The sequence below is a fragment of the Leguminivora glycinivorella genome, chromosome 13 (assembly GCF_023078275.1).
Source record: "Leguminivora glycinivorella isolate SPB_JAAS2020 chromosome 13, LegGlyc_1.1, whole genome shotgun sequence".
Taxonomy (NCBI): domain Eukaryota; kingdom Metazoa; phylum Arthropoda; class Insecta; order Lepidoptera; family Tortricidae; genus Leguminivora; species Leguminivora glycinivorella.
In genome coordinates, this window is record NC_062983.1 from 7,807,854 (window position 1) to 7,833,317 (window position 25,464).

The 25,464-nt window shown below is 36.2% G+C and overlaps 1 protein-coding gene and 1 long non-coding RNA gene across 2 annotated transcripts; one reads left to right on the forward strand and one right to left on the reverse strand.

Annotated features, from left to right (window-relative positions):
- Positions 1-644: 644 nt before the first annotated feature.
- Positions 645-19,228, forward strand: LOC125232839. The gene is made up of 2 exons (XM_048138631.1): positions 645-761; positions 18,589-19,228. The coding sequence occupies exons 1-2, from the start codon at positions 699-701 to the stop codon at positions 18,958-18,960; spliced, it is 435 nt and encodes a 144-aa protein (XP_047994588.1). The 5' UTR covers positions 645-698; the 3' UTR covers positions 18,961-19,228.
- Positions 4,154-7,775, reverse strand: LOC125232840. The gene is made up of 6 exons (XR_007177796.1): positions 7,714-7,775; positions 7,313-7,415; positions 6,851-6,971; positions 6,525-6,595; positions 5,968-6,063; positions 4,154-4,317 (listed from the first exon to the last, which is right to left on the reverse strand). It is a non-coding gene; the product is annotated as an uncharacterized LOC125232840 (long non-coding RNA).
- Positions 19,229-25,464: the final 6,236 nt, after the last annotated feature.

Here is a 25,464-nt window from a genome sequence, read left to right on the forward strand (position 1 = left end):
ACCGCTAACGAGCAGAAAGATTGTCTAATAGTAAGTGATTACCGCTGGCAATGGACACCTAGAACAACAGATGGCAAAGGTGATTTCTTGAAGGGCAGATTTTTTCTATCGTCGGTATTAACTGTTCAAGTTGCAAACTTTTTAATTAAGGGGTTGAAGGAAACTGGGTACGTAGCCAAAGGCACAAACGCTCACGAATCTCACGATAATAATATATCTGTTTCGTAGCTATCCATCTCTATCACTAGAGCCAGACAAATGCCTTTCTGTCGGCGTCTGGCGTCGTCGACGATTGGCCATTCGGCTACGCCGGCTGAAATGGTGATGACATAGCAGTGACAGGTTGCCGGCGCATAGTCCATACCATAATGTAACCCATATACAGTCGACTTTTGCGAAACTCACGGAAGGAAAAGAAGTGGTGAAAGTGTTAACCCGTGACCACTATCTCTATCTCTCTGATCCTGATCATGTTCCTACCTCATGCTGATCCTGGTCTATGCTACCGGATTAAATTGTCAATTTAATCGGTATGGGACGCATAGTCCCGTCTAGATTGGCCTCCATACTTAGTATTTACATTAATATTTTCTTTAGCGTGACCGAAACGAATGCCAGGTGATTATATTCAATCGATATACATACATATATAACAAAGTGCACGAAAAATCGCAGTTGTATACAATGCAATAGTCGTGATGACTCCTGCGTTCTTTATGGTAGTTGTAACTGCGCTGCTGAGCGTCGACGCCTTTCCTTTGGTAAGTGTACGGAGTGTACCTACCTAAATAATAAGTATAAATAGAAATATTTCATTGGAGATTTTATACATATAAATCTACCGATATAGCATATAAGCTCAAAGTTCACGACGGCGTGTGTTATGCTATGTATCTTTGAACTATATATTTATATTTCGTATTTTTTCGTTGCATTTAAGGCAATATAGTAAGTAGTTTTAGTCGAGATATAAGAAGATAAAATATACAGTGCGTATTAAACGTAATAACGGCGATAAATGAAACAAGGCATATACCTAATTTATTAGTGCTATTATTAATTGAAAGGTGTTTTTGAGTTACCTACTCTTAATTTTCACCTTATAATGAATTTTTGAAAAAAAAAACCAGCAGCAATGTATTGTAAATGTGGTTGCGATGACAATCAATGACAATGTTATACTTCCTGAATATATCATTCAATGTAACAATTAAGAACAAATGTGATCTTTCATTGCGAAGTCACTTACTAAATTGATTTAAACAGTCTTTCACAAAATAATATATACGTAAAAATATTTACGGAACACTCCACTATTGGACTACATAGGTATCAATACCAATAGCTCTGTCTCTCTCTAAAACAGCTGCAATCTGCACGTGTTAATAAGCAAACATCCGCGTGATGATCGTGAACTTTATTGCGTAGAGCGTATGAGTGTAAACAAAGCACTTGTGATCTTTTTCTTATGTGCGCAAGTTAATGGCTTTCTGTCTGCATTGTGTCTGCAAAATGTCTGCAGTCCGCGTTATGTCTGTAAAACATCTGCATTGTGTCTGCAAAACGTCTGCAGTCCGCGTTATGTCTGTAAAACATCTGCATTATGTCTGCAAAACGTCTGCAGTCTGCGGTTTGTCTGCAAAACGTCTGCAGTCCGTATTATGTCTGGATTAAAGGCTATAAAAGGGTCGGAGCGAGCCGACGCGCGTCATTCTTAAAATATCTACAAGACTAACAGTGTCTCTGGCTTTCGTGTGTTACTGGTGAGTGAAGTTGTTCTGCTATTATTTCTCTGTTTGTTTTTACTTGGAAATTATTCTAAGTGATTGTAAACTTTGAAATTGTGTCTCTGTTTGATTGTGCGGGGACAATATCGTCGTACAGTTGAACTTAGACCTATGGTGGAATTGCTTTACTGTCAGTTGTGGGGTTATTTTAGTGTTCTATTTATAGTGTAGTGTTACATTTAAATTGATGTGTATAGTGAAGTTTTCTGTGCTTTGTTTCTTGAGTGCCGTCAAGCAATACAAAGACTGGGTCGATGTATGGCTGGTGCTTGGAGATAAGTTTGTGTTTGGTTTTGTAGGGAGTAATTCTTGCAAAATTAAGCTTAGATTATAGCACGTAAAGGAAACTTCACTCGTTTGTTTAGTTGGTCAGTAAAATTGAATTTAGTAATTTTCTATGGGGTTATTTTGTGAAAGTTATAAGCCAGATCATTGTTTGTGACAGACTGTTGTCCGGCTAGGCGCTTCTTCCCTTACGGTGTCAAATAAGAGGCGTTTAGGGGTCTTTTTGTTCCAAGTGGAGGGCTTGGACGCTTTTCTATACTTACAAAAGCGTATTTTCTCACCGGTCTCAAAGAGTCCAACTGTTAGATGGAAGTGAGGACTTTCACGATTGACGAAAGGCATTAGGAGTAATCCTTGCTCACAGAAGTCGGCAGTATTTGAGGCTGGGGTCCTATATATATTTATATTTATTTACTCGGTGCTCTAGTCCATGCTGGCGTTGGTCGCTGGGGATTTCGGTTGTGATCGATCCACATCTAAGTAAAGTTGATCGCAGCTGGGTCTCTCATGTGGCTGGTACTGGTGTGTCCTAGAATACTGGATATATACACGGATAGGGCGATCTACTCTCTGCTACCCTAGCCCGCGGGCAAGAGCAGAGGGGGATAAGAACACAAGCCTATAGGTTGCCTATCTCAGCTTCGCTGGCTGAACTGTACAGCTTATGGTAGGGATACACTTGTGCATATTTTGAACACAAGATCTATGGTAAGTGACGGTCTGTGTTTCAGATATGTTAGAGTAGGGAAAACGATAGGAATAGGGTAAAGTCACACACTATTTCTATGAAAGTAGAGTTTTTTTATGATTGGTCTTGGAATATAATTGGTCAACGTGTATTGTGGAGAAATAATTTAACTACTACTATTTATATGGTTTAAATGGACTTTAAATGTGGTGTTTATTATCTTAATATATGTGGTAAAACTGGTAATTTATAAAATCTCTTATTACTTAATTTATTTGAGTGAAACTAATAATTGTGGTAGCAATTTCTGATTCTTCGTGTAGCATCGAGCCAGTGAGTGTTGCTAACTAGTTTTTCAAGGTAAATTCTATCAAGTTGGTTAGGGAAACAAACTATACTTTGGAATAAAAAGCATAAGTTTGTTATAGGGCCCAGTGGCATGCGAGCGCCGTCCACTGATGACAAGTCAAAAGCTTCAAGGAGTTACTAGACTTACTTACTTCGTTCTCAGTGGTAGCAACTACTCGGAGCCTTGATGATACATTAGAAGGATCGAGAAGTTATGGTCTATTAGCAGTATTGGGGAAAAGGGGGGTTTAGCTAGGGAAAAAGAAAAACAAAAATAAAAAAGGGGTTAGTTTGTAGATAGATAGCCCTTCAGGCTTACTTGCTTAGGATGCCCGATAATGTGGTTTGATTGGGCCTAAGGATTCCAGACGGTATCGCAAGTTCTCACCCCAAACCGGAATCGAAAATAGAGCGTAGCCGATGTTTTCTAAAATATTTTTTAATATTTATTTCATGTAAGTTTCACTCACTAACTTCTTTTCTAAAAATTTCTTCATTACGTCATTAATTTTCTCACTCATAACTTTCTAGGCCTAAATCTGATAAAATACTCTTCTATAACACTATATTATTATGCTACAATAACCTTTATTCTTCTTTAAAATATAAATAAATAAAATTTTAAAAATTAATCAAAAATACAGCTGATACTCATTAAAGGATCTAGGTTATCGCGGTTCACATCGAAGGGTTCTACATACTCACACTGGACGATCACAAGGCCAAATTTACGGGATATATTTAAAGGGGGGTTAGCTATACTGTTGGTTAGTCAAGTAAGTAAGTAAATAAGTAAGGTGAGCGGAGGTTTAGTTACATTTGGTTCCGTGACCAAGGGATCTAAGATGTGCTCTGTAGAACACATCTTGGATACCAAGGTTTACAAATAAATAATAGGAAGTAGCCGTTGCAAGGTTACTTTTGGTGCCGAGCAACCAGAATTTTAATAACCTTATTTTATAGCCTTACCAGGCTACATTTGTTGTTGTGAAAACGAGTGGGTGTGCTGTATTTCTTGACTTATTTCATCTCTAAATAAAACTCATATACCTAATATTTTTATTCAATCGCTATTTCATAAAAACAAAAATAACTTTATTGTTAATAAACACGTCTGTAGTATTTTCTTTCATTGTTAATTCTTGCCGCGTTCCGGGCGAGGTCGTGCATCAGTACAGAATCAATTATATTTTCGTCTTCCTCTGGTATCTGTAAAAATAAAATAATAAAATTAAAGTAGCGTAGTAAACTTAGACAAAATCTATTTCTAGGAAATTAGCTCATAATCGTAGTGGTTGAACTAAATATCGTCCCGATTAGGCAATTCGGGTTGCATTGCTACGTAGCAATTGTTGGCATTGGCACATCTTGACGTTCCCTTGCGCCTATGCGCAGTACTATTATTTATTCTGTGCCTTAATGTATGTTTTTCTAGCTGTGGGATAGGCGGGGCTAGTACGTAAAATACTAGGTACTTATAGAAAAATACCCATGTATCTAAAATAATAGGAGGCGCGGAACTGTAACACTTTAGAAGAGTTTGCCACCTAGTGACCGGAATTGGAAACATAAGTGTGTACACAATGTACAATAGTAATAGAATTTCATGTTAAAACAAATAGTTCTCTATAGGCCCAGTATATTTTCTTAACAGGCTCTGCCATCTTCAGGGCTATTTTGAAAGCTTTACATCACATTTGCGCTTCACATCGCAGCGTCTGGCAGCTTCGATGCTGTCTTATATAGTCCATGAACACTCTAATATGTATATTCTTAGTAGGCGCCTGTTATACAGTACTTCATCCATAGGCAGTGTAACTACTAGTTAGGACAGTAAGTAGGTCGCTATCATAGTCTAGATGTAAGATGATTTTCCTAAAATAATCTAGGATACCTAAGCCCTAGATTTAAGACCTAGTAATACAAGAAGATAGGCTTTAGTCTAATGGTTATGGGGGCGCGATTATTCATTGTCGCGCTGAAGTACAATATTATATGGGGCGTCCCGCCATTTTTCTATGAATGCTGAATAGCTACACGCATGTGGTACTATGACAAGTACACCCTTCGATGGATGGTTTGTTTGCATTTCAGTTGTAACTCTATAATCTATAAATTGGCTCACAGGATTTCATACATCATACAATAATTTGGCAAATTGTTTGTACCAAATATTGTCACTGTAGTGCAGCCGTGAGAAGAACAGGTTTCTGTCTGTTAGGTTATACGTATTAATCATGTTAGGACTAATTTAGTTCATTAGCTTATAAGTCATCATATATTTTCATATTACATCGCTTGATGGTAAGCGGTCACTGTAGCCTATATCTGCCAATTATTTCAATAAATTAAATGCACTGTACGAATTTCAACTTTCTATAGGTATACATTTTTACTGTAGTAATACAAATAAGTATGTATGTATAAATAAGATTTTCAATAGCTCCATATGACATGAGTTCGATACCTCACATGATAAGCTGTAGGCTAGTCTAAAATAGTAAGTGTAAAACCATACAATCATTATGTTCGGTAGATTGTGTACACAGCTTTTATACAATATTTCACAAGTCAGGAGTATGCCAACATACTGTACTTCATTACAACCATGTCAAACATATCCTACGAAATATTAGCATTACCAGCATCTGGGAGGTCGTACCTCGCCATACCCTAACTCCACCACTGCTTGATCATTGTCACAATTGCTTAAATAATTTCATGAAAATTGATTGAAATTTGTAATATTCCTGTTAAGTAGGCATAGATAATAAGCACTATTATCATTATAAAACCATATTTTACTGAGGTTCAGAAAAAGTATGTAGTATGTGGTACGCATTAAGTATGTAAACTTACCTAACATGACCGGGTCCAGTCTGATTGTCGGATTACTTTGTTGTTCAGTAACGTTGAGCATGAGCTGGTAGTGTAGATCAGTGAGCCTTTAGTACACTGAAAGGAAACGTCAGAGATTAGAAATATTCATGTAGATAGCGTAAGAAAAGGGTTTAGTTTTAGAGTGGGGTTCTGCCAAATAGGAACAATATTATTTCACTTATCTACTCACGGGGGCGCGTCGCTTAATTTTGGAACTAAGGCACGCCCGTGAGAAATATTGTGTCAGAAAAAACAATGCATACAACAAAATTTACAAAAGAAGAAAAAAATATATTAAAAAGTTTGAGAACCCCTGCCTAGCAGTTCATATCTACATGAGCTAGGACATAAATTAGTAATAAGTTTGCTTAGCCAATAAAATGATGATGAGTCAGTTAAGTTTGATTTTTATCCGGTCGCTCATGCCTCGCCGTTTTGCTTTACGCTTCACTTAAATTTTCTAGATAATGATGTCATGAGCTGTTCACTTTTAAATTTAATAATTAGAACATGTTATTATAATAAAACATAAGTACCTTTCATTTATATGAAGTCAGTAGATATATGGAAGACGGTCCAACCTGAAGCATGGCCTCTCGGGTAAAACCTGAAATTGTATATATGAAAAAAAATTAGTTAAAAAAAAAAGGGTGTATGTATGTTTAAGGAATCTTATTTATAAATACGTATCATTAAGATTGTTTATATTTATCTAGGCCATTCATGGTTAAGAAAAAAAAAAAGAAGAACAACCATATCCATGTTTCTATGTAAAATTTCCTGCCGAGTCGTTTTACTCACTAAGTAGAGTTAATTAAGTTTAAAAAGTAGCTGTTTAGTGGCTATGATTTTTTGTACTTACTTGAGGATAGTGCTAAAACGGAGTACAGTCCATAAAGGATACACTGGAAAATTCCTCAGTCCACCTGCACATTGCCGACAGCTGGTTGATATTCTTCGAGGATGGTTACCCATTTCATATACTGAAAATTAATACATAAACTATTTAAACTCATTGTAACACAAACAAAATTTATGCTAAGTCTGGATTTTTAGTCTACATAATTTTATTTAAGTATCAGACGTCAAGTTTTATCTTTGAAAAATACAAAGTTAAAGTTTGGACAAGATTCAATGCCTATTTTTAAATGCCATGACATTCGTTTGAGGTCCTACAAATATTATTTTCCATAGCCCATAAGCCAGCGCTTCAGAAAAATAATTGAGAAGTTTATATGTTGGTACGGAAACAACGTTACAATTTCCAAGAACAGTTAGGTAGCCTAGATCAAATAAATTAGTCGAACATATTTTTAATGCTTACCGTTTAACCAAAGTATGTTCAGTTTCTATAAATATTGTTTTCCATAAAATTTGTGGCAGATGTGTAGAAATATCGGGCATTGTAAATTCCAATTAGATGTTGACTGAAAAATCAAACAACCATATAAACCTCTTTGAAAGTAGCAAATATATTTTGACAGTTAGGACTATTTCACGTACATTTAGAATATTTAAGATCCTCTTAGGCAATGTGAAAGTCAGAAAGTACGAGTAACGTGGGGAAATTTATTATCATTAACTTATCTGACGACAGAACAATGAAATAAGCAACATTTCACCAATATATTCGGTCTAGTCGTTGTAGTTCGCAAGTATGTTCTGCTGGGTTTCGAAAACGACGACTAGTTTGAAAACACATCAAATAATAAAACAAAAGCTTACCTTTCATGCAAAACTGCTTTTGAAGTAGGCAATTAGTTCACTTTATCAATTGAGGCATAGCCCGATAAGACATCCTTTGCATGGGCTGTTTGCTCATTAGATCATGAGTATGAGCACTAAATTCTTCTATTATCTTGATGAGAAACACAACAAAACACATGTCCATTGCATTCACGTTTTTTTTTTCCAACAATAATGTCATGTCAATTTCGTAACCTCACTTTCGCTAACGGAAAATTACATTGCAATTGCAGTTCAGAGTTCAATTTGATAAAACAGGCTCACTTTGTCGACAAAATTATTTAGAAGTAACGCGTGTTTAGGGCAAATAATGTTTTGTTTGCATTTTCTTAGTTTGCTAAATGACAAAATGGCGAATATGGACGGTTCATGACCGGCGTCGGCGCAGAATTGCCTGTCGTATTGTTTAAGCAGATTAAAATAAAGCGAATATTTAAATAATTCTAGTTGTAGATCACGTAATTAATAATAAGCTAAAGAAAACAAAAACGGATCTGCCATTTTTTCGCGAACAAGCGGATTAGCGGTAAGCATGACATAGATTAGAGAAAATAATTTAACCACAGATAACATATATCTTCGCCAAAAGGTGTTCTATCGGTGACATTACACAAACTATCATTGTTTTTAAGTTGGTACGCTTGATCGGTCATACAATTTTCGACAAAAGATATTCAGTAATTCAGTAATTTATTGTCCGGTGTTGTCATTTACAAAACTTTACTTCATTTTTCTCTACTTCATTATAGTAAAATTAATACAATAGATGTATTTAAATACAAAAGATTTTGTTAATTTAATTTTCTATTGCTTAAATCACATCAAACTATTCAAGTTGTGTAGATTTTGAACGGTATTTTGTAAATAGGGCCTAACACATGTCCCCTTACAAGTGCGGTCCGACCGTCTGTTAGATCCTTAAAAAATCTCACAATATATTTTTTTTAAACCTGGTCACACTATAATCTAAGTTGCGTACACGCAATTTCCTACGCATTTAATGTTTGTGACTACACAAAACACTATAGTGTGTTTACAATGAAAATACGCCCATGAGGACAATTGTAAAAGAAAAAAAAAACGGTTAAGAATGACAATATTGACAGTGACAGTTCCTTACGAAAAAAAATCTGAGCGCGAAGTTATTAAATTTTATTTAAGAAAACGATTTCACAGAAATTACAGTGTTGTCTAGCTTCCAATAATTAGTATAGTTGATTGTGTAGAAGCACGTGTGATTTTTAGTGACGTCTTATTATCAGACGAAGAGAAATGTGAACTACGGTTTGAAACGAAGAGCTCTGTTAGTGAAAACATAGTAATTTCAATTAGTTTTAGGCCATAATTAGTTAGTTAAAAAAGGTGTTAGTGCAATAGTGCAAGACTTGAGTACATGGAGACAGAGTTAGCAACAGTTTGGACGCGAAAACATGAAGTGAACATTGAGATATTTCGTGGGACGTTCGAGTTGAAGTACCCGGCTTTTGATGTCATCTAACGGAGGAGTAAGAGTTTTTGAGCCTGGTCTCATACCTGCTCATAGGACCAATGTGTTACTGAAGATTTTCAATATGATTATGTTGTTAGTGGTGCCATATTATGCCACACTAAACAGAAGAATGGAACAGAAAATGCCGATCAAGAAAAATACATATATGTAAGTGTTCAAAACCCCAGTTAATTTACCCTATTCTAGTTTTATTGAGCAAACAAGACGGAGTTTTATAGTCTGCAGTAATTTTTGAGTTAGAAAAATTAAAGTCACTTAGCGATCAGACATCATACTTGAGGAAAAAAAAAATAATAATAATAATTGTAGGTGAACGTAAATGAGACGTACGTCTCATATGGTTAAAGTACCTAGATGGTCCTGCAACCTTAGTTGGCATATTTTTTTTTTGGAAAATATTTTAACGCTTGTGATTTTTATTTTATCTTTCCCTCTGTTTATTGGAAGTCTTTAACTTAACTTTAGTTTTAACCTAAGATAGATTCTTACCACAGCAGTGTTCTGTCATTGAACATAGTGGATCAGCGAGGACGGTGGAAACATGCGGTGAAAACTTCAGTGTGTGTTTAAGTGCATGCTTAGTAACGCTAGTGTAATAACAAGTGTTTATGATATTCGATTTATGCAATATTTTATTTTTTGACCAATGATTGGACAAATAAGGACTAGCCAACTTTAGAGTTGAAGAAATATTCATTGGTTTCAAGTTACTTGCTGTGTTCAAAAATAAGTAACTGGATCTTTTGCGGTTATGCTGATTGTGATCAAGTGTGCAACGTGTCTTCGGAAGAGGTTTCATGGTGTCCTGGATTATGACACCGACTGAGAAGAGAATAGTTTGGAAAATTTTGAAATATTACCAGGAGGCCAGCAGGATCTAATCATCATCATTAGCTACTCAAGAACTCATCATAGAACTAGCCAAGTATGAAAAGAAAAAAAAGGAAGAGAGACACTTTAACCAAGTTCCTCAGCCCATTGTCGTGTTTGTTAACAATTTGCAAAGTTTGCTGCAGTTGCAAATGTAATGAAGAAGGAATAAATTGCCCGAGGTTACAAAAGACTTTCGGGGCATGTTATACAATATTGAAGACATAGAATAGGACAATACAAGTTTTAAGCTCGTTTCAAGAAAAAAATCATTATTTTGTTATATTATTATTCAATCAAATAAAAGTATTTTGAACCTACTTATGACATAATTTTGTATTTTATCATAAGGCAATTAAAACCAAAATAAAATTTTGCAGATAGTTTGAAAAAAAAGGGAATATATTTTATCAAAACCACATCAAATTTGATGTTACATTATATTTTACAAAAAAATATCAAAACCATATCAAAATTAAGGATACATCATATTTTGCGGGAAAAAATTGAAAATATGAAAACCACTTCAAAACTGCAATTATTTTTTTTGCAAAATTGTAATATGCGCTTATTATGAACTAATGCATGATGTGTAATATAAGTTCTATAAGTACATTGGTTACAAGTCAATGACTTCTTAGTAAAGAATTTTTATTTATTGCGGCATACTTATGTGGAACATTATTATTTTTCTTTCTTATCATCATTATCATTATTTGAAATATGTTATGAATTCTTGTAAATTTTATTGAGATGCAGTGTTATTATTATAGGGGTGGTAGAAGTCAAAATTTTGTCTGAAATTAATTTTATTTCTATAGTGATCTGTGTGATAAAGGGCTTTATTGGCTAGCACATCGTATAGTTTCTCTGTCATTTAGTAGTTTCGTTCCTAGGATTATAAAATGGTGTATGGTGGATGTAAATTTATAATACGGATTTTTTTTATTATCTAGATAAAGAAGTCGGTTCATTATATGGACAACAATTTTTTTTAAAATCTTTATTTTGTAAGAAGAATGTATTGGATATACATTGTATGGTTAGATTATTTTAATATAACAATAACTGGACATCATAGTAGCTAGTCTGCCTGGGGTAGACGTTAGGAAAATCGAGATCGGTGGAAAAGCTATTTTTCATTTTAGTTATTACAGTTAGCAGTGATATTTATTATTTATGCGTTATCATTTATTACATTATATAGGGTGGTATACTGTACGATATCGGTAATCACCAGTGCAGATCCTCGTTTCTAAGCATAACTCGGTCAGTATTTTATCCTACAAAGATCAGAGTAGGGAGGGCCACTATTCTTTTTTTGCTTACTTACTTTTATAATTTTTTGCATTTTATGCTATCAATTTTGCACTGAGGAATGTAATAATGAACAAAAGACAGGGAAATTGAAAGTAGGGTAGTGTCCTTACAGTAATTGACTCTAATTAAAATGTGAACATAAAATGTAACGTTTTCTTCGTACGAACATTTTATTTTTAGTATGTGCATCAAACAATTTTCACACATTGTCAAATTGTTTGCGGTTAGTAATTATTTTATAAAATTAAATATAGATGTATAAAATGAAACCTATCATAAATAAATTGAAATTTTCTTTGCCTTCGAGTCAGGGTAGAGTGGAGTAAAATGGGATACGTAAACTTTTGAAGTTGTTGTGTAATTTTATTTCCATTTTTATTCGTTATTTTGATTACTTTTAAAAGCGTTGGCTTTCTGTTGAGATCGAGTGAAAGAGCGAATGAGGAAGTAAGAATGGTTACATTGTGTGTGTGTGTGTGTGTGAATAATTTAGAGATGATGAATGTTTATAGATGTAAGAATGTTTTGAATGGGATGAATGACTGAATGATGTGTGTCTTGAATGTATTTTTTATAGAATGAGTGGATTGATATAGACAGACAGCGCTGGAAAGTGGTCAAAACTAGTTTGGTCGGAATTTGCGGGGAATAAACAGCGGGGGGGCTGAGGGAAACACATTAGCCATAAAAAGCTTATCGGTTAGGTTAAAATCCAATGGATTCGACCCATTTCAAGGGTAGTTTTTTGTGGCTACTCACTCTACAATGTAATAAGACCCACACTGAATCCACACACCTCATCTTGAATGGGATGTATTTGACAATCGACATATTTAAGGGCCGATATCGTCTAGTGAGAACGAGGCTCTTTTCAATATTTGTTTCCTTGTTATGTGTTCAAATATGTGAAGTTTAGTATCATCAAATCATTTCTTCATTTGATCATGATATGGTACCGAGTTGAGGTACATGCTTATGTCATTTAAGGTTTGTTTTATAAAAAAAAAAAAAAAACACATCCAAACAGATCTTAAGTCAGTATATTTTATTCAAGTATGAGACATGCGCCAAAACATGTGGCTGGGAGTGATTAGGTAGAGAAATTGGTTTGAGTTCCGACAATGGAGATTGAAGGCTCTGGACTTATAATGAGAGCTCTAAAGGTTTCTTCGTAATTGCGTGGGAAGTTATTGTGAACTCGTTGAAATTATTACGATAATTATTCCGGTCCAACAGTGTGGATGGAATGAATATTCGCCGCGACCGGGGAACGAGCTAGCAAGAACGGGTTAATAGGACCTATCAGATTCACAACCTGGTATCCCTGGCGATGCGTGGACTCTGAGAAAGGGGTTATCATGGTTCATTGTCGAGATTCTAATGAGCTGATTTCAAAACTGAGTCGCTAGCAGTTGCATAGTATTGGAATACACACTACACGATTAGAAATGGGGGGATATTTCCGACTGATCTAGAGATATTTTTCTTTTCTTCAGTTTTATTGCTTCTTTTGCTAAATAAGATTGAAATTTTTTACAAACTACTTTGTATTTTGTAAAAGAATTCCAATCTGGGGGCGAGTTGTAACAGAACAAGCGTCTATGACGAGGAAATTGACTCGTTATTACATATAAAACTTACGGCGAATCAACTTTTCCTTGACAAACTTTTTGGTGCATATTTCCTTCGGGATTTCATTGAATATTTTAACAAATAATATCTGTGATGGTTAATCACATGTTTAGTTACGTCACCACTTATAAAATTCACTATTATTCGATGCACAACTTATTGGAAAAAGCTTATTTACAAACTATATTCACATGGATGGATTGTTGACATTAACAATCTGCTCTGTCAGACGAATGGCGTTCCGATATTGCGTCTTGGTTCCAATTACAAGTCAGATAGGTAATAATCACTGATATTGATTATTATACTTCCTGAATATATCATTCAATGTAACAATTAAGAACAAATGTGATCTTTCATTGCGAAGTCACTTACTAAATTGATTTAAACAGTCTTTCACAAAATAATATATACGTAAAAATATTTACGGAACACTCCACTATTGGACTACATAGGTATCAATACCAATAGCTCTGTCTCTCTCTAAAACAGCTGCAATCTGCACGTGTTAATAAGCAAACATCCGCGTGATGATCGTGAACTTTATTGCGTAGAGCGTATGAGTGTAAACAAAGCACTTGTGATCTTTTTCTTATGTGCGCAAGTTAATGGCTTTCTGTCTGCATTGTGTCTGCAAAATGTCTGCAGTCCGCGTTATGTCTGTAAAACATCTGCATTGTGTCTGCAAAACGTCTGCAGTCCGCGTTATGTCTGTAAAACATCTGCATTATGTCTGCAAAACGTCTGCAGTCTGCGGTTTGTCTGCAAAACGTCTGCAGTCCGTATTATGTCTGGATTAAAGGCTATAAAAGGGTCGGAGCGAGCCGACGCGCGTCATTCTTAAAATATCTACAAGACTAACAGTGTCTCTGGCTTTCGTGTGTTACTGGTGAGTGAAGTTGTTCTGCTATTATTTCTCTGTTTGTTTTTACTTGGAAATTATTCTAAGTGATTGTAAACTTTGAAATTGTGTCTCTGTTTGATTGTGCGGGGACAATATCGTCGTACAGTTGAACTTAGACCTATGGTGGAATTGCTTTACTGTCAGTTGTGGGGTTATTTTAGTGTTCTATTTATAGTGTAGTGTTACATTTAAATTGATGTGTATAGTGAAGTTTTCTGTGCTTTGTTTCTTGAGTGCCGTCAAGCAATACAAAGACTGGGTCGATGTATGGCTGGTGCTTGGAGATAAGTTTGTGTTTGGTTTTGTAGGGAGTAATTCTTGCAAAATTAAGCTTAGATTATAGCACGTAAAGGAAACTTCACTCGTTTGTTTAGTTGGTCAGTAAAATTGAATTTAGTAATTTTCTATGGGGTTATTTTGTGAAAGTTATAAGCCAGATCATTGTTTGTGACAGACTGTTGTCCGGCTAGGCGCTTCTTCCCTTACGGTGTCAAATAAGAGGCGTTTAGGGGTCTTTTTGTTCCAAGTGGAGGGCTTGGACGCTTTTCTATACTTACAAAAGCGTATTTTCTCACCGGTCTCAAAGAGTCCAACTGTTAGATGGAAGTGAGGACTTTCACGATTGACGAAAGGCATTAGGAGTAATCCTTGCTCACAGAAGTCGGCAGTATTTGAGGCTGGGGTCCTATATATATTTATATTTATTTACTCGGTGCTCTAGTCCATGCTGGCGTTGGTCGCTGGGGATTTCGGTTGTGATCGATCCACATCTAAGTAAAGTTGATCGCAGCTGGGTCTCTCATGTGGCTGGTACTGGTGTGTCCTAGAATACTGGATATATACACGGATAGGGCGATCTACTCTCTGCTACCCTAGCCCGCGGGCAAGAGCAGAGGGGGGGATAAGAACACAAGCCTATAGGTTGCCTATCTCAGCTTCGCTGGCTGAACTGTACAGCTTATGGTAGGGATACACTTGTGCATATTTTGAACACAAGATCTATGGTAAGTGACGGTCTGTGTTTCAGATATGTTAGAGTAGGGAAAACGATAGGAATAGGGTAAAGTCACACACTATTTCTATGAAAGTAGAGTTTTTTTTATGATTGGTCTTGGAATATAATTGGTCAACGTGTATTGTGGAGAAATAATTTAACTACTACTATTTATATGGTTTAAATGGACTTTAAATGTGGTGTTTATTATCTTAATATATGTGGTAAAACTGGTAATTTATAAAATCTCTTATTACTTAATTTATTTGAGTGAAACTAATAATTGTGGTAGCAATTTCTGATTCTTCGTGTAGCATCGAGCCAGTGAGTGTTGCTAACTAGTTTTTCAAGGTAAATTCTATCAAGTTGGTTAGGGAAACAAACTATACTTTGGAATAAAAAGCATAAGTTTGTTATAGGGCCCAGTGGCATGCGAGCGCCGTCCACTGATGACAAGTCAAAAGCTTCAAGGAGTTACTAGACTTACTTACTTCGTTCTCAGTGGTAGCAACTACTCGGAGCCTTGATGATACATTAGAAGGATCGAGAAGTTATGGTCTATTAGCAGTATTGGGGAAAAGGGGGGTTTAGCTAGGGAAAAAGAAAAACAAAAATAAAAAAGGGGTTAGTTTGTAGATAGATAGCCCTTCAGGCTTACTTGCTTAGGATGCCCGATAATGTGGTTTGATTGGGCCTAAGGATTCCAGACGGTATCGCAACAATGTCAACGAGGTGTGTTTGCATTACGTTGCAGGCTGAATTAATTTAAACCTGTGATGGATGGATGGAATATTTTAGTTTTAAGTAAACGTTGTCTAATTAAATTTTTTATGTCCTATACTCACCACCACACAGTGTTTTTTTGGCCCAAAAATCGGACATCACCCTTTTAATCAATCAAGGAATAGTACTTGTTCTACCACAAATGCATGACTAAAACAACCGCGCGGATATCATACATGGTTTATTATGTTTAAAATTATTTCGAAAATTTTATCCCGTGAAACGCTAAAAACACAATTAAATATATAACTTCGAAGGCTTAGACGATACGGTAGGGGTCAATTCTCCATACAAACGCTCTCGACTATTTCCTCCCTGGTTTTTGAAGATAGAGCAATGATTTTTTCAACACAAATTGTTATTATTTTTATCTGTGTCGGACCGTTTTGATTTTTTTGATATTCTGCTTTTTAAAGACTCTAGAGCCAATCAAGAATTTCCAAAAACGGCCTTTTTCATTGTGGCGCAAAAAAAACTTACTACTTGTACTTACCTATTCAGAACGCACCTTAAGTAACGTTGTAATCTCAGAACGCGTGAAACGGAACGCACCCAAATAGATTTTTCTTCTTGATTATTAATTTGAAACTTTTGTGGTGTCGGTTAGTGCATCGTGGAAATTGTAATACCTAAACGCAAATTGACTTATTTCCAGTTGTTTTTATTGCGTGTTTCCTCGCTTTAGTGAGATGAAAAGTTATGTGTTACACACGGTGTGCAAAGTTATTTTACCTCGTGTGTATTGCAACACTCTCTGCGCTCAGGATTCTATTTTTGAACTACGAGCTAGCGAATGGATTCTATTTTCGAACCACTCGTTTCGCTCGTGGTTCAACCATAGAATCCATTCGCTAGCTCGTAGTTCAACCCTAGAATCCATTCGCTAGTTCGTGTTGCAATTCCACACTCGGTTAAAATACAACTTTGCTCCCTTGTATAACAAATAACTATTATAAAAACTGTATAAATACCATGGTTGCAATAAAGAATTATTATTATTATTACTAATTACAAGCGCTACTTGGATGCTCTAGGATCTACCAGTGATAAGTAAATCGCCATCAAGTGATTTGATTATTTTTTTTCCGGCTCTGTCTTTTGATTTGGGAATTTCCAATCAGCACGGATCAATAGGTTGCTTGTATAAGTTTATATTAAAAAAGAAACGAAGTTCCTATACCGTGGCCACAGGGAGAAAGATGACATTGAAGAAATCCTGGGATTCCGGGATTTTTTAGACTGCTTTTTACAAAAAGTCATTAAAAAGGTTTCTTTCATTGCTAACAATACTTTGCACTCGTTTTGAGAATGTTATTGATACTCTTCGCTATCATCGTAGTCAACTAGGAACCCTTATAGTTTCGCCATGTCTGTCTGTCCGTCCGTCCGTCCGTCCGCGGATAATTGAATGCTCAGTGACCGTTGAAATCTCAGTGACCGCACTAGAAAGCTGAAATTTGACCCCAATATGTATATCAATCACGCCGACAAAGGGCAAAAATAAAGGCCCTACACGTAAAGTGATGGGAAGTGATTTTTTTTTCATTGCAATCCCAACGTGTGGTATATTGTTGGATAGGTATTTAAAAACGAATAAGGGTTTACTAAAATCGTTTTTTGATAATATTCATATGTTCGGAAATAATCGCTCCTAAAGGAAAATAAAAGTGTGTCCCCTCCCCTCTAACTTTTGAACCATATGTTTAAAAAATATGAAAAAAATCACAAAAATAAAATTTTATAAAGACTTTCTAGGAAAATTGTTCGCTCTTGGCCGGTTTTTTAATATGCCTAAGCGTATACAAGCAACCTATTGATCCGTGCTGATTGGCAATTCCCAAATCAAAAGACTGAGCCGGAAAAAAATAATAACCATAATTTTTAAGAAAAAAAAACCGGCCAAGAGCGTGTCGGGCCACGCTCAGTGTAGGGTTCCGTAGTTTTTCGTATTTTTCTCAAAAACTACTGAACCTATCAAGTTCAAAACAATTTTCCTAGAAAGTCTTTATAAAGTTCTACTTTTGTGGTTTTTTTCATATTTTTTAAACATATGGTTCAAAAGTTAGAGGGGGGGGACGCACTATTTTTTCCCTTAGGAGCGATTATTTCCGAAAATATTAATATAATCAAAAAACGATCTTAGTAAACCCTTATTCATTTTTAAATACCTATCCAACAATATATCACACGTTGGGGTTGGAATGAAAAAAAATATCAGCCCCCACTTTACATGTAGGGGGGGTACCCTAATAAAACATTTTTTCCATTTTTTATTTTTGCACTTTGTTGGCGTGATTGATATACATATTGGTACCAAATTTCAGCTTTCTAATGCTTACGGTTACTGAGATTATCCGCGGACGGACGGACGGACGGACGGACGGACGGACGGACGGACGGACGGACGGACGGACGGACGGACGGACGGACAGACAGACATGGCGAAACTATAAGGGTTCCTAGTTGACTACGGAACCCTAAAAACCGCCGCCTTTGGGGTTCTGGTGAAAGCTACTTGCGAATGTTGGATTATGTAGAAATGTGGAGGTATTTTTTTGAACTGCTTTTAATGCTTTAATTATTTGATCGCAACAAAAAAAAATAACCCCCCCACGCAAAAACGACGGGGTAGTAAGTTTGACGTCTGTGGCATCGTAGCTCCCGAACGGAAGAGCTGATGTAGATTTAGTTTTTTTTGTTTGTCAGTTGAATTTGTCGGGAGTGTTCTTAGCCATGTTTCATGGAAATCGGAGGTTATTTCAAAATTTTAATTTTGTCGTTAGGTTATTCCCTGGAAATGTAGTTAACATGATATTTTAATATCTTTTCATCTAAATCTAGGAGGCGTCGATACAACAGCAAAGAGTGAGGCGACAGGTGCCTGGCGCTCCAAAGACACAGGACCCCAGAGAAGTAATAGTTGGCGCTCCAGGGTTAAAGGACCCCACTGAACCAAAATACAAGAAACTGGCTCAAGAATCCTTCGAGAACTACCGAGAGACTCACCCTGAAGTCAGCCAGATCGTTGTCAACGATATTATAGTCACTAAAGTCACCGGACAGTTAGTGGAAGGATACATAAACCGTATTAACTTTGTGGTGTTCCCTTCCTACGGTAATGAACTTCAGTGCTATTCGAAAATTTATGAAAGCTTTAAAGGTCTAAAGGAATATAAAGTAAATTGTGATCGAGTAAAACTGGGGCAACAGTAGGATCGAAATGGTCCTAACCTAAATATTTGGCGGTAGAAAAATATGAAAAGTCTAACTAAGGAATAAATCAATATTTTTTAATGAAATAAATTGTTACTTGTTTTAAGTAGTCACACTACTATAAGTATATAAATTAATTTCAACTCTTCGGCCGCGTAGACTGACGTGATAACTTGGACACCACCTCGACCGTCATGGTACCCGTTGATAATTCTCTGGTGTATTTTATCTTTGAATTTAATTATAAATAAATAATTTTGTCGTGGTTTTAATGTGTTTTTTTAATACTTTATTAATGCAAACCTAATAAACGTAAAAGCGTAAGTGATAGGTAGTGTAAGGACGGTGATGCCATAATGGACAAAAAACAAAATCCTTAAAAATAAGTATCTAAAATTAGTGTCTAAAAACTGACGGCATTGTATCATAAACAAGAGTCATAGAGCTGCTTAATTTTGAAGTTTCATTTAATTCGGTTATTTCTGAAGGATTTGGCGGCAAGTCATCAGTTTACTGAAAAAAATATCAGGACGAATCCTTAGCAATGTTGCTAAGAGAGTTGAGTTCATGTATAAAATAATAAATAATTTTTAAGAAAAAAAAAACCGCCTTCCTTTGGGGTTCTGGTGATAAATACTTTCAAATGTTGGATTATGTTATCCATTCGTCTGTATATTTTTAATGTTTGTTATTCGATATCTCCGTCATTTCTGAATTTGGATGATTCTGAAGTACTTACAGATGAGAATGATTATCAGAACGGAACTCTAACCAGGGACGGCTCACTCTTCATCAGCAGTTCCACTGCACCAAATGTCACTGTTCTGGACGTAAGTGCATGCTGTTCTTATAAAAATACCAAAGTCACTATAAGTGTGCCGTTCAGATTTGAGGAGTTCCGTTCTGACCATCATCAGCAGTTCCACTGCACTAAATGTCACTGTTCTGGACGTAAGTGCATGCTGTTCTTATAAAAATACCAATGTCACTATAAGTGTGCCGTTCAGATTTGAGGAGTTCCATTCTGACCATCATCAGGAGATCCACTGCACCAAATGTCACTGTTCCGTACGTAAATGACTGCTGTTCCTTTAAAAACACAAAAATCACCATGTGTATGCCTTTCAGGTTTGAGGAGTTCCCTCGATTTCTCCAGGATCCCATCATCAGAACTGGGTTCTGAGAAAAATGGGACCAACCTGTATGAATATACATTCAATCAAAAAAAAATTTTTCAAAATCGGTCCAGTAACGACGTAGATATCGAGGAACAAACATTAAAAAAAATAAAAATAAAAAACAAAAAAAAAATACAGACGAATTGAAAACCCCTTCCCTTGAGATTTGGAAGGCGGTTAAAAATAATACTCGGTGTAAACTTAAATGAGTTTTACATAAAGACTGTATCGTTAAGTATGAAGACAACTTTGAGTATCGGCTCGGAGTCGGCCTGCTATTTTATCACTTATCGCGCGACCATAATTGCCTGCCAGGATCTGTGTATGGCGGCTATTTAGAGAATGTCGCATGGTGCTTACTCTAACTCCGACTTTGATGTCGAATTTAACTATCATACACTGTTTATATCGATCTGGTTTAGACACTGTTCAAACACCATGAATGTCAATTAGACTTTGGCCTATGGCTAATTTTTTTATCTGTTTCTCTCATCCTGCTTGCATCAAAAATTTACGGCAATCTGGAACGTTGCTCAAAAATGCGTTTTTTTTAAATTATATAAATTCACCGCATTTATTCTGCAAGTACCCAATTGAAAAACCATGAAGAAGGACTCTTAAAGAATATATTTTGGCAGCACATTAACCTTTGTTTGTTGAAATCGTACAAAGAGTCATTGAAATATTCTCAAATTAAGCCAGTGACCGTATGCTTGTTTGCTACCGACGTAGTATAAAAAAACACCGAGTATTACATTTATTATTTTATTCCTACATGAATTATTCAGCTCTCTTAGCAACATTACTAAGAATTTGTCCTGATATTTTTTTCAGTACCTACTTAAACTGTTGACTTTTATCTTGCCGCCAAATATAGTCCATAATGGCATTACCGTCCATAATAAGGTATTTGACATTATAGGTCATTATAGGTCATCATAGGTCATTATAGGTCAGAAGTACTCGAAACCGACGAGCGTGTATGAGAAACGTTATGAAAGCGTGTGAAGCGAAAGTGGTTTGTCAGGATCGTAGTAAATGGAAATCCGTGATCTCTGCCTAAGTGCCTACCCCTCTGGGAAACAGGCGTGATTATATGTATGTATGTATGTATGACATTATAGGTACTTGTACATATTATGGTAGTGTTTACAAAACTACACGGAACCCCACACTGAGCGCAATCCGACATGCCTCGGAATTTTTATGTGACCGATAGTTATGGACATTTATATTTATCCAATTAACACCGCTAAGCTACCAACGTTCTTTTTAATATAGGCGGCTAACGAGCAGAAAGATTGTCTGATAGTAATAAGCGATTACCGCTGGCAATGGACACCTAGAACAACAGATGGCAAAGGTGATTTCTTGAAGGGCAGATTTTTTCTGTCGTCGGTTTGAACTGTTCAAGTTGCAGGGCCACTTTTTAATTAAGAGGTTGAAAGAAGAGTACGTAGCCAAAGGCACAAACGCTCACGATAAATAATATATCTGTTTCGTAGCTATCCATCTCTATCACTAGAGCCAGACAAATGCCTTTCTGTCGGCGTCTGGCGTCGTCGACGATTGGCATTCGGCTACGCCGGCTGAAATGGTGATGACATAGCAGTGATAGCAGTGTGTGATGAGTTGCCGGCGCAACGCCCACACCACAATGTAACCCATATACAATCGACTTTTGCGAAACTCACGGAAAAGAAGTGGCGAAAGTGTTAACTCGTGACGTTCCTACCTGATGCTGATCCTGATTAAGTCTTTGCTACCGGATTAAATTGTCAATTTAATCGGTATGGGACGCATAGTCCCGTCTAGATTGGCCCCCATACTTAGTATTTACTTACATTAATATTTTCTTTAGCGTGACCGAAACGAATGCCAGGCCCCGTAGCCGAATGGCATTTCTCCGACGCCAAACGAAAGCGATACGCCGCTGGCTCTGTCGCGCCAATACGCAAGCGCGATAGAGATAGATATCTACTAGCGCTTCGTTTCGTGAGCGTTTCGTGAGCGATTGTGCCATTCGGCTAGCCACCCTGGTGATTATATTCAATCGATATACGTACATTACATATGTACCTATATAAAAAAGTGCAAGATAAATCGCAGTTGTATACAATGCAATAGTCGTGATGACTCCTGCGTTCTTTATGGTAGTTGTAACTGCGCTGCTGAGCGTCGACGCCTTTCCTTTGGTAAGTGTACCTACCTACATAATATAAATAAAAATATTTCATTTGAGCTGTTATACACACGCGCTTTGCTTCTTCTTTTCTTATGCGCACTGCCAAGGAGTGGAATTCCTTGCCGGCGGCTATATTTTCGAGCTCATATAACCCGGCAACCTTCAAATCAAGGGTGAACAGGCATCTTCTGGTCGAGCTCACTCCATCGTAGGCCACGTCTTTGCCTTTGGCTAGTCTGTGGTGAAGAGTACCTAAGCCCATTTATGAAAAAAAAAATATAAATTTACCGCCACAGTATATAAGCTCAAAGTCCAAGAAGGCTTTAAACATTAAAAAACCGCCCTGATGCATCAATGTCCCAGAGACAGCTTAAAAAAAAAACTGTTTAAGGCATAATATATATATGTTTGTACTCTATGGTAAATTTACTACACGTTTACTGCAACTACTGCAAGTTTACTGAGCGTGCTACACTCTGACGGCATAAAGTTGTCGTAGAATTTAATCTTATTGCGGAGTTGACAAATAAACTAGTTTTCCACTGCTGCTTGTGAGACATCTAGTGTTAAGTAGTAGTACTGATAATTCGGCTACTCGCCGCTAGATGCCGACCACGACCAGCGGGCCGATCTTTGAGTCTCACGCGTTCGAATTCAGAAAATTGTCACTGAAAATAATAGGCAAGTCACCGTTTTCAACCGGTATTTTAGTGACAAAATTCCGTATGCGAGATTCAAAAATCGCCCTCCAGTGCCCTATTTTACAATAGTAACAATTGTCGCCCGACAGTGACACTTCGCCATTCATTGCTAGTTCAACAAGGGAATATTGACGTTGAGTAACAATGTTACTTATCAAATCAAACATAGGCACAGAATTGTCAGTGTCAAGTGTCAATGTCACAGTGGGGGAAACTACCCACTGAGATGGGTTACACCCTGTGGCCCATTTCTCAAAGCTGAAAGTTACAAGTTACAAGTGGATGTCTCTTTTCAACTTGTCATATTAAATTAGACAATGACTATCACTAATTGTAAATTATAACTGGTAGCTTCAAAAAATGAGCCACTGGTTAAGTCAAGTAGTCTAATTATTTTTTTTCGTGATATATCTAAGTTATTTCTCCCTGGAAATGTAAGCATGATATCTATTCTAAATATATTTTCACTACATCAACTGGTAAAGGCTCTCTTTATTATTGGGAACTTCACATTTGGGAACACGTCAAAACTTTATTATTGGGAAAGGGTTCAAAATTAAAAACAGATGTATAGATATCTATGAAGGTAGCCGACCGTAAATAGGATATGATGATGATGATTTTGAATCATCTTATTGAATAATTTGATGAATTTGATTTACAGGTAGTTTGATGTTTTATAGTCAGTATTTTTTTTTTATTTTTTATTTTTTTTATTTTATTATTCACAAAAAATAAACTTATAATTAACAGTTTACAGGAATCCTCGCCAAACTGTAACGTTTGATGGCGGTCAAGACATTAGTTACTTAAATACAGTTTTGATATAAAACAGAAACGTAACTTAATACTCTAAGATTAATATTTAACGTTTGTAACTTAATACTAATTTAAAAATTTTGTTCGTGTTGATGTGGTAAAAAGTTGTGTTTCACTAGGCTGCAAAATTTAACATTCGTGCCTTGAAACCCTCGCGACGCTCAAGGTTAAACAACAACTTTGCTTCCCTGTTTAAACAAATAACTATTTATCTTTAATTTTCTAGGAGGCGTCGAGCGCGATAAAACAGTAAAGGGTGAGGCGACAGATAGCTGGCGCTCCATGGTAGGAGGATCCCACTCAACCAAAATACAAGAAACTGGCTCAAGAATCCTTCGAGAAGTACCGAGAGACTCACCCTGAAGTCAGCCAGATCGTTGTCAACGATATTATAGTCACTAAAGTCACCAGACAGGATGTGGCAGGATATATGGACCGTATTAACTTTTTGACGTTTCCTTCCTACGGTAATGAACTTCAGTGCTATCCGGAAATTTATGAAAAATTCAATGGTCAAAAGGTATATTAAGTAAATTGTGATCGAGTAAAACTGGGGCAACAGTAGGATCCAAATGGTCCTAAATATTAAGTAGTTGGCGGTAGAAAGATAGGAAAAGTCTAACTAAGGAATAAATCAATATTTTTTAATGAAATATATTTTTAATTTTTTTTAAAGTTTTTACACTACTTACCAAATAAAACTATACACTAAAGAAAAAAGCCACCAAGTCCACCACTGGTCGCAAAGAAAAGCCGGGAATCGAACCCGGGTCTTCAACTCTTCAGCCGCGTAGACTGACGTGATTACTTTTACACCACCTCGATCGTCATGGCAAGCGGAGAAAATTCTCTGGTGTATTTTATCTTTGAATTGAATTATAAATAAATAATTTTGCCGTGGTTATTAGTAACTTGACCAGATCTTGATTGGCCAGATGTTGCTCCAAACAGGGATGAGTGGAAAAAGAGGGGGGAGGCCTTTGCCCAGCAGTGGGACACATTAGGCTCTAAATAATATTAGTAACTGTTTTTTTAGTACTTTATTAATGCAAATTACCTAATAAACGTGAAAGTGTAAATGAGAATAGGTACTGATAATGCTCTAGTTTTAGCAATCTAGTTGTGAGGCTTTTCCTTTGTAAAGGGGAACGATGACGGCATTGAAGGCTTTGCATCAGTTCCTTGGTAACTATTATACAACATAGGTGGTCAACCACATACTTAATATGAATACAGACGAAGTGCTAAAAAAATTTAGGTATACAGAAATTTATTGCCTGTACAGTGGAGTTCATAAATGGGTGAATTTTTTAGGGTTCCGTAGTCAACTAGGAACCCTTATAGTTTCGCCATGTCTGTCTGTCCGTCCGTCCATCCGCGGATAATCTCAGTGACCGTTAGCACTAGAAAGCTGAAATTTGGTACCAATAATTTGGTAAAATAAAAAGAAGAGAAAAGTGTTTTGTTAGGGTAGACATGTAAAGTGAGGACTGTTTTTTTTTTAATTCCAACCCTAACGTGTGATATATTGCTGGATAGGTAAAAATGAATAAGGGTTTACTAAAATCGTTTTTTCATAGTATTAATATTATCAGAAATAAACGCTCCTAAAGGAAAAAAA

What these genes read in the sequence shown, in the direction of transcription:
- LOC125232839 (XM_048138631.1), top strand. Translation starts at nt 699, where the DNA reads ATGACTCCTGCGTTCTTTATGGTAGTTGTAACTGCGCTGCTGAGCGTC. An exon ending in GCGTCGACGCCTTTCCTTTG is followed by an intron (nt 762 to 18,588) that starts GTAAGTGTACGG and finishes ATCTAAATCTAG; the next exon opens with GAGGCGTCGATACAACAGCA.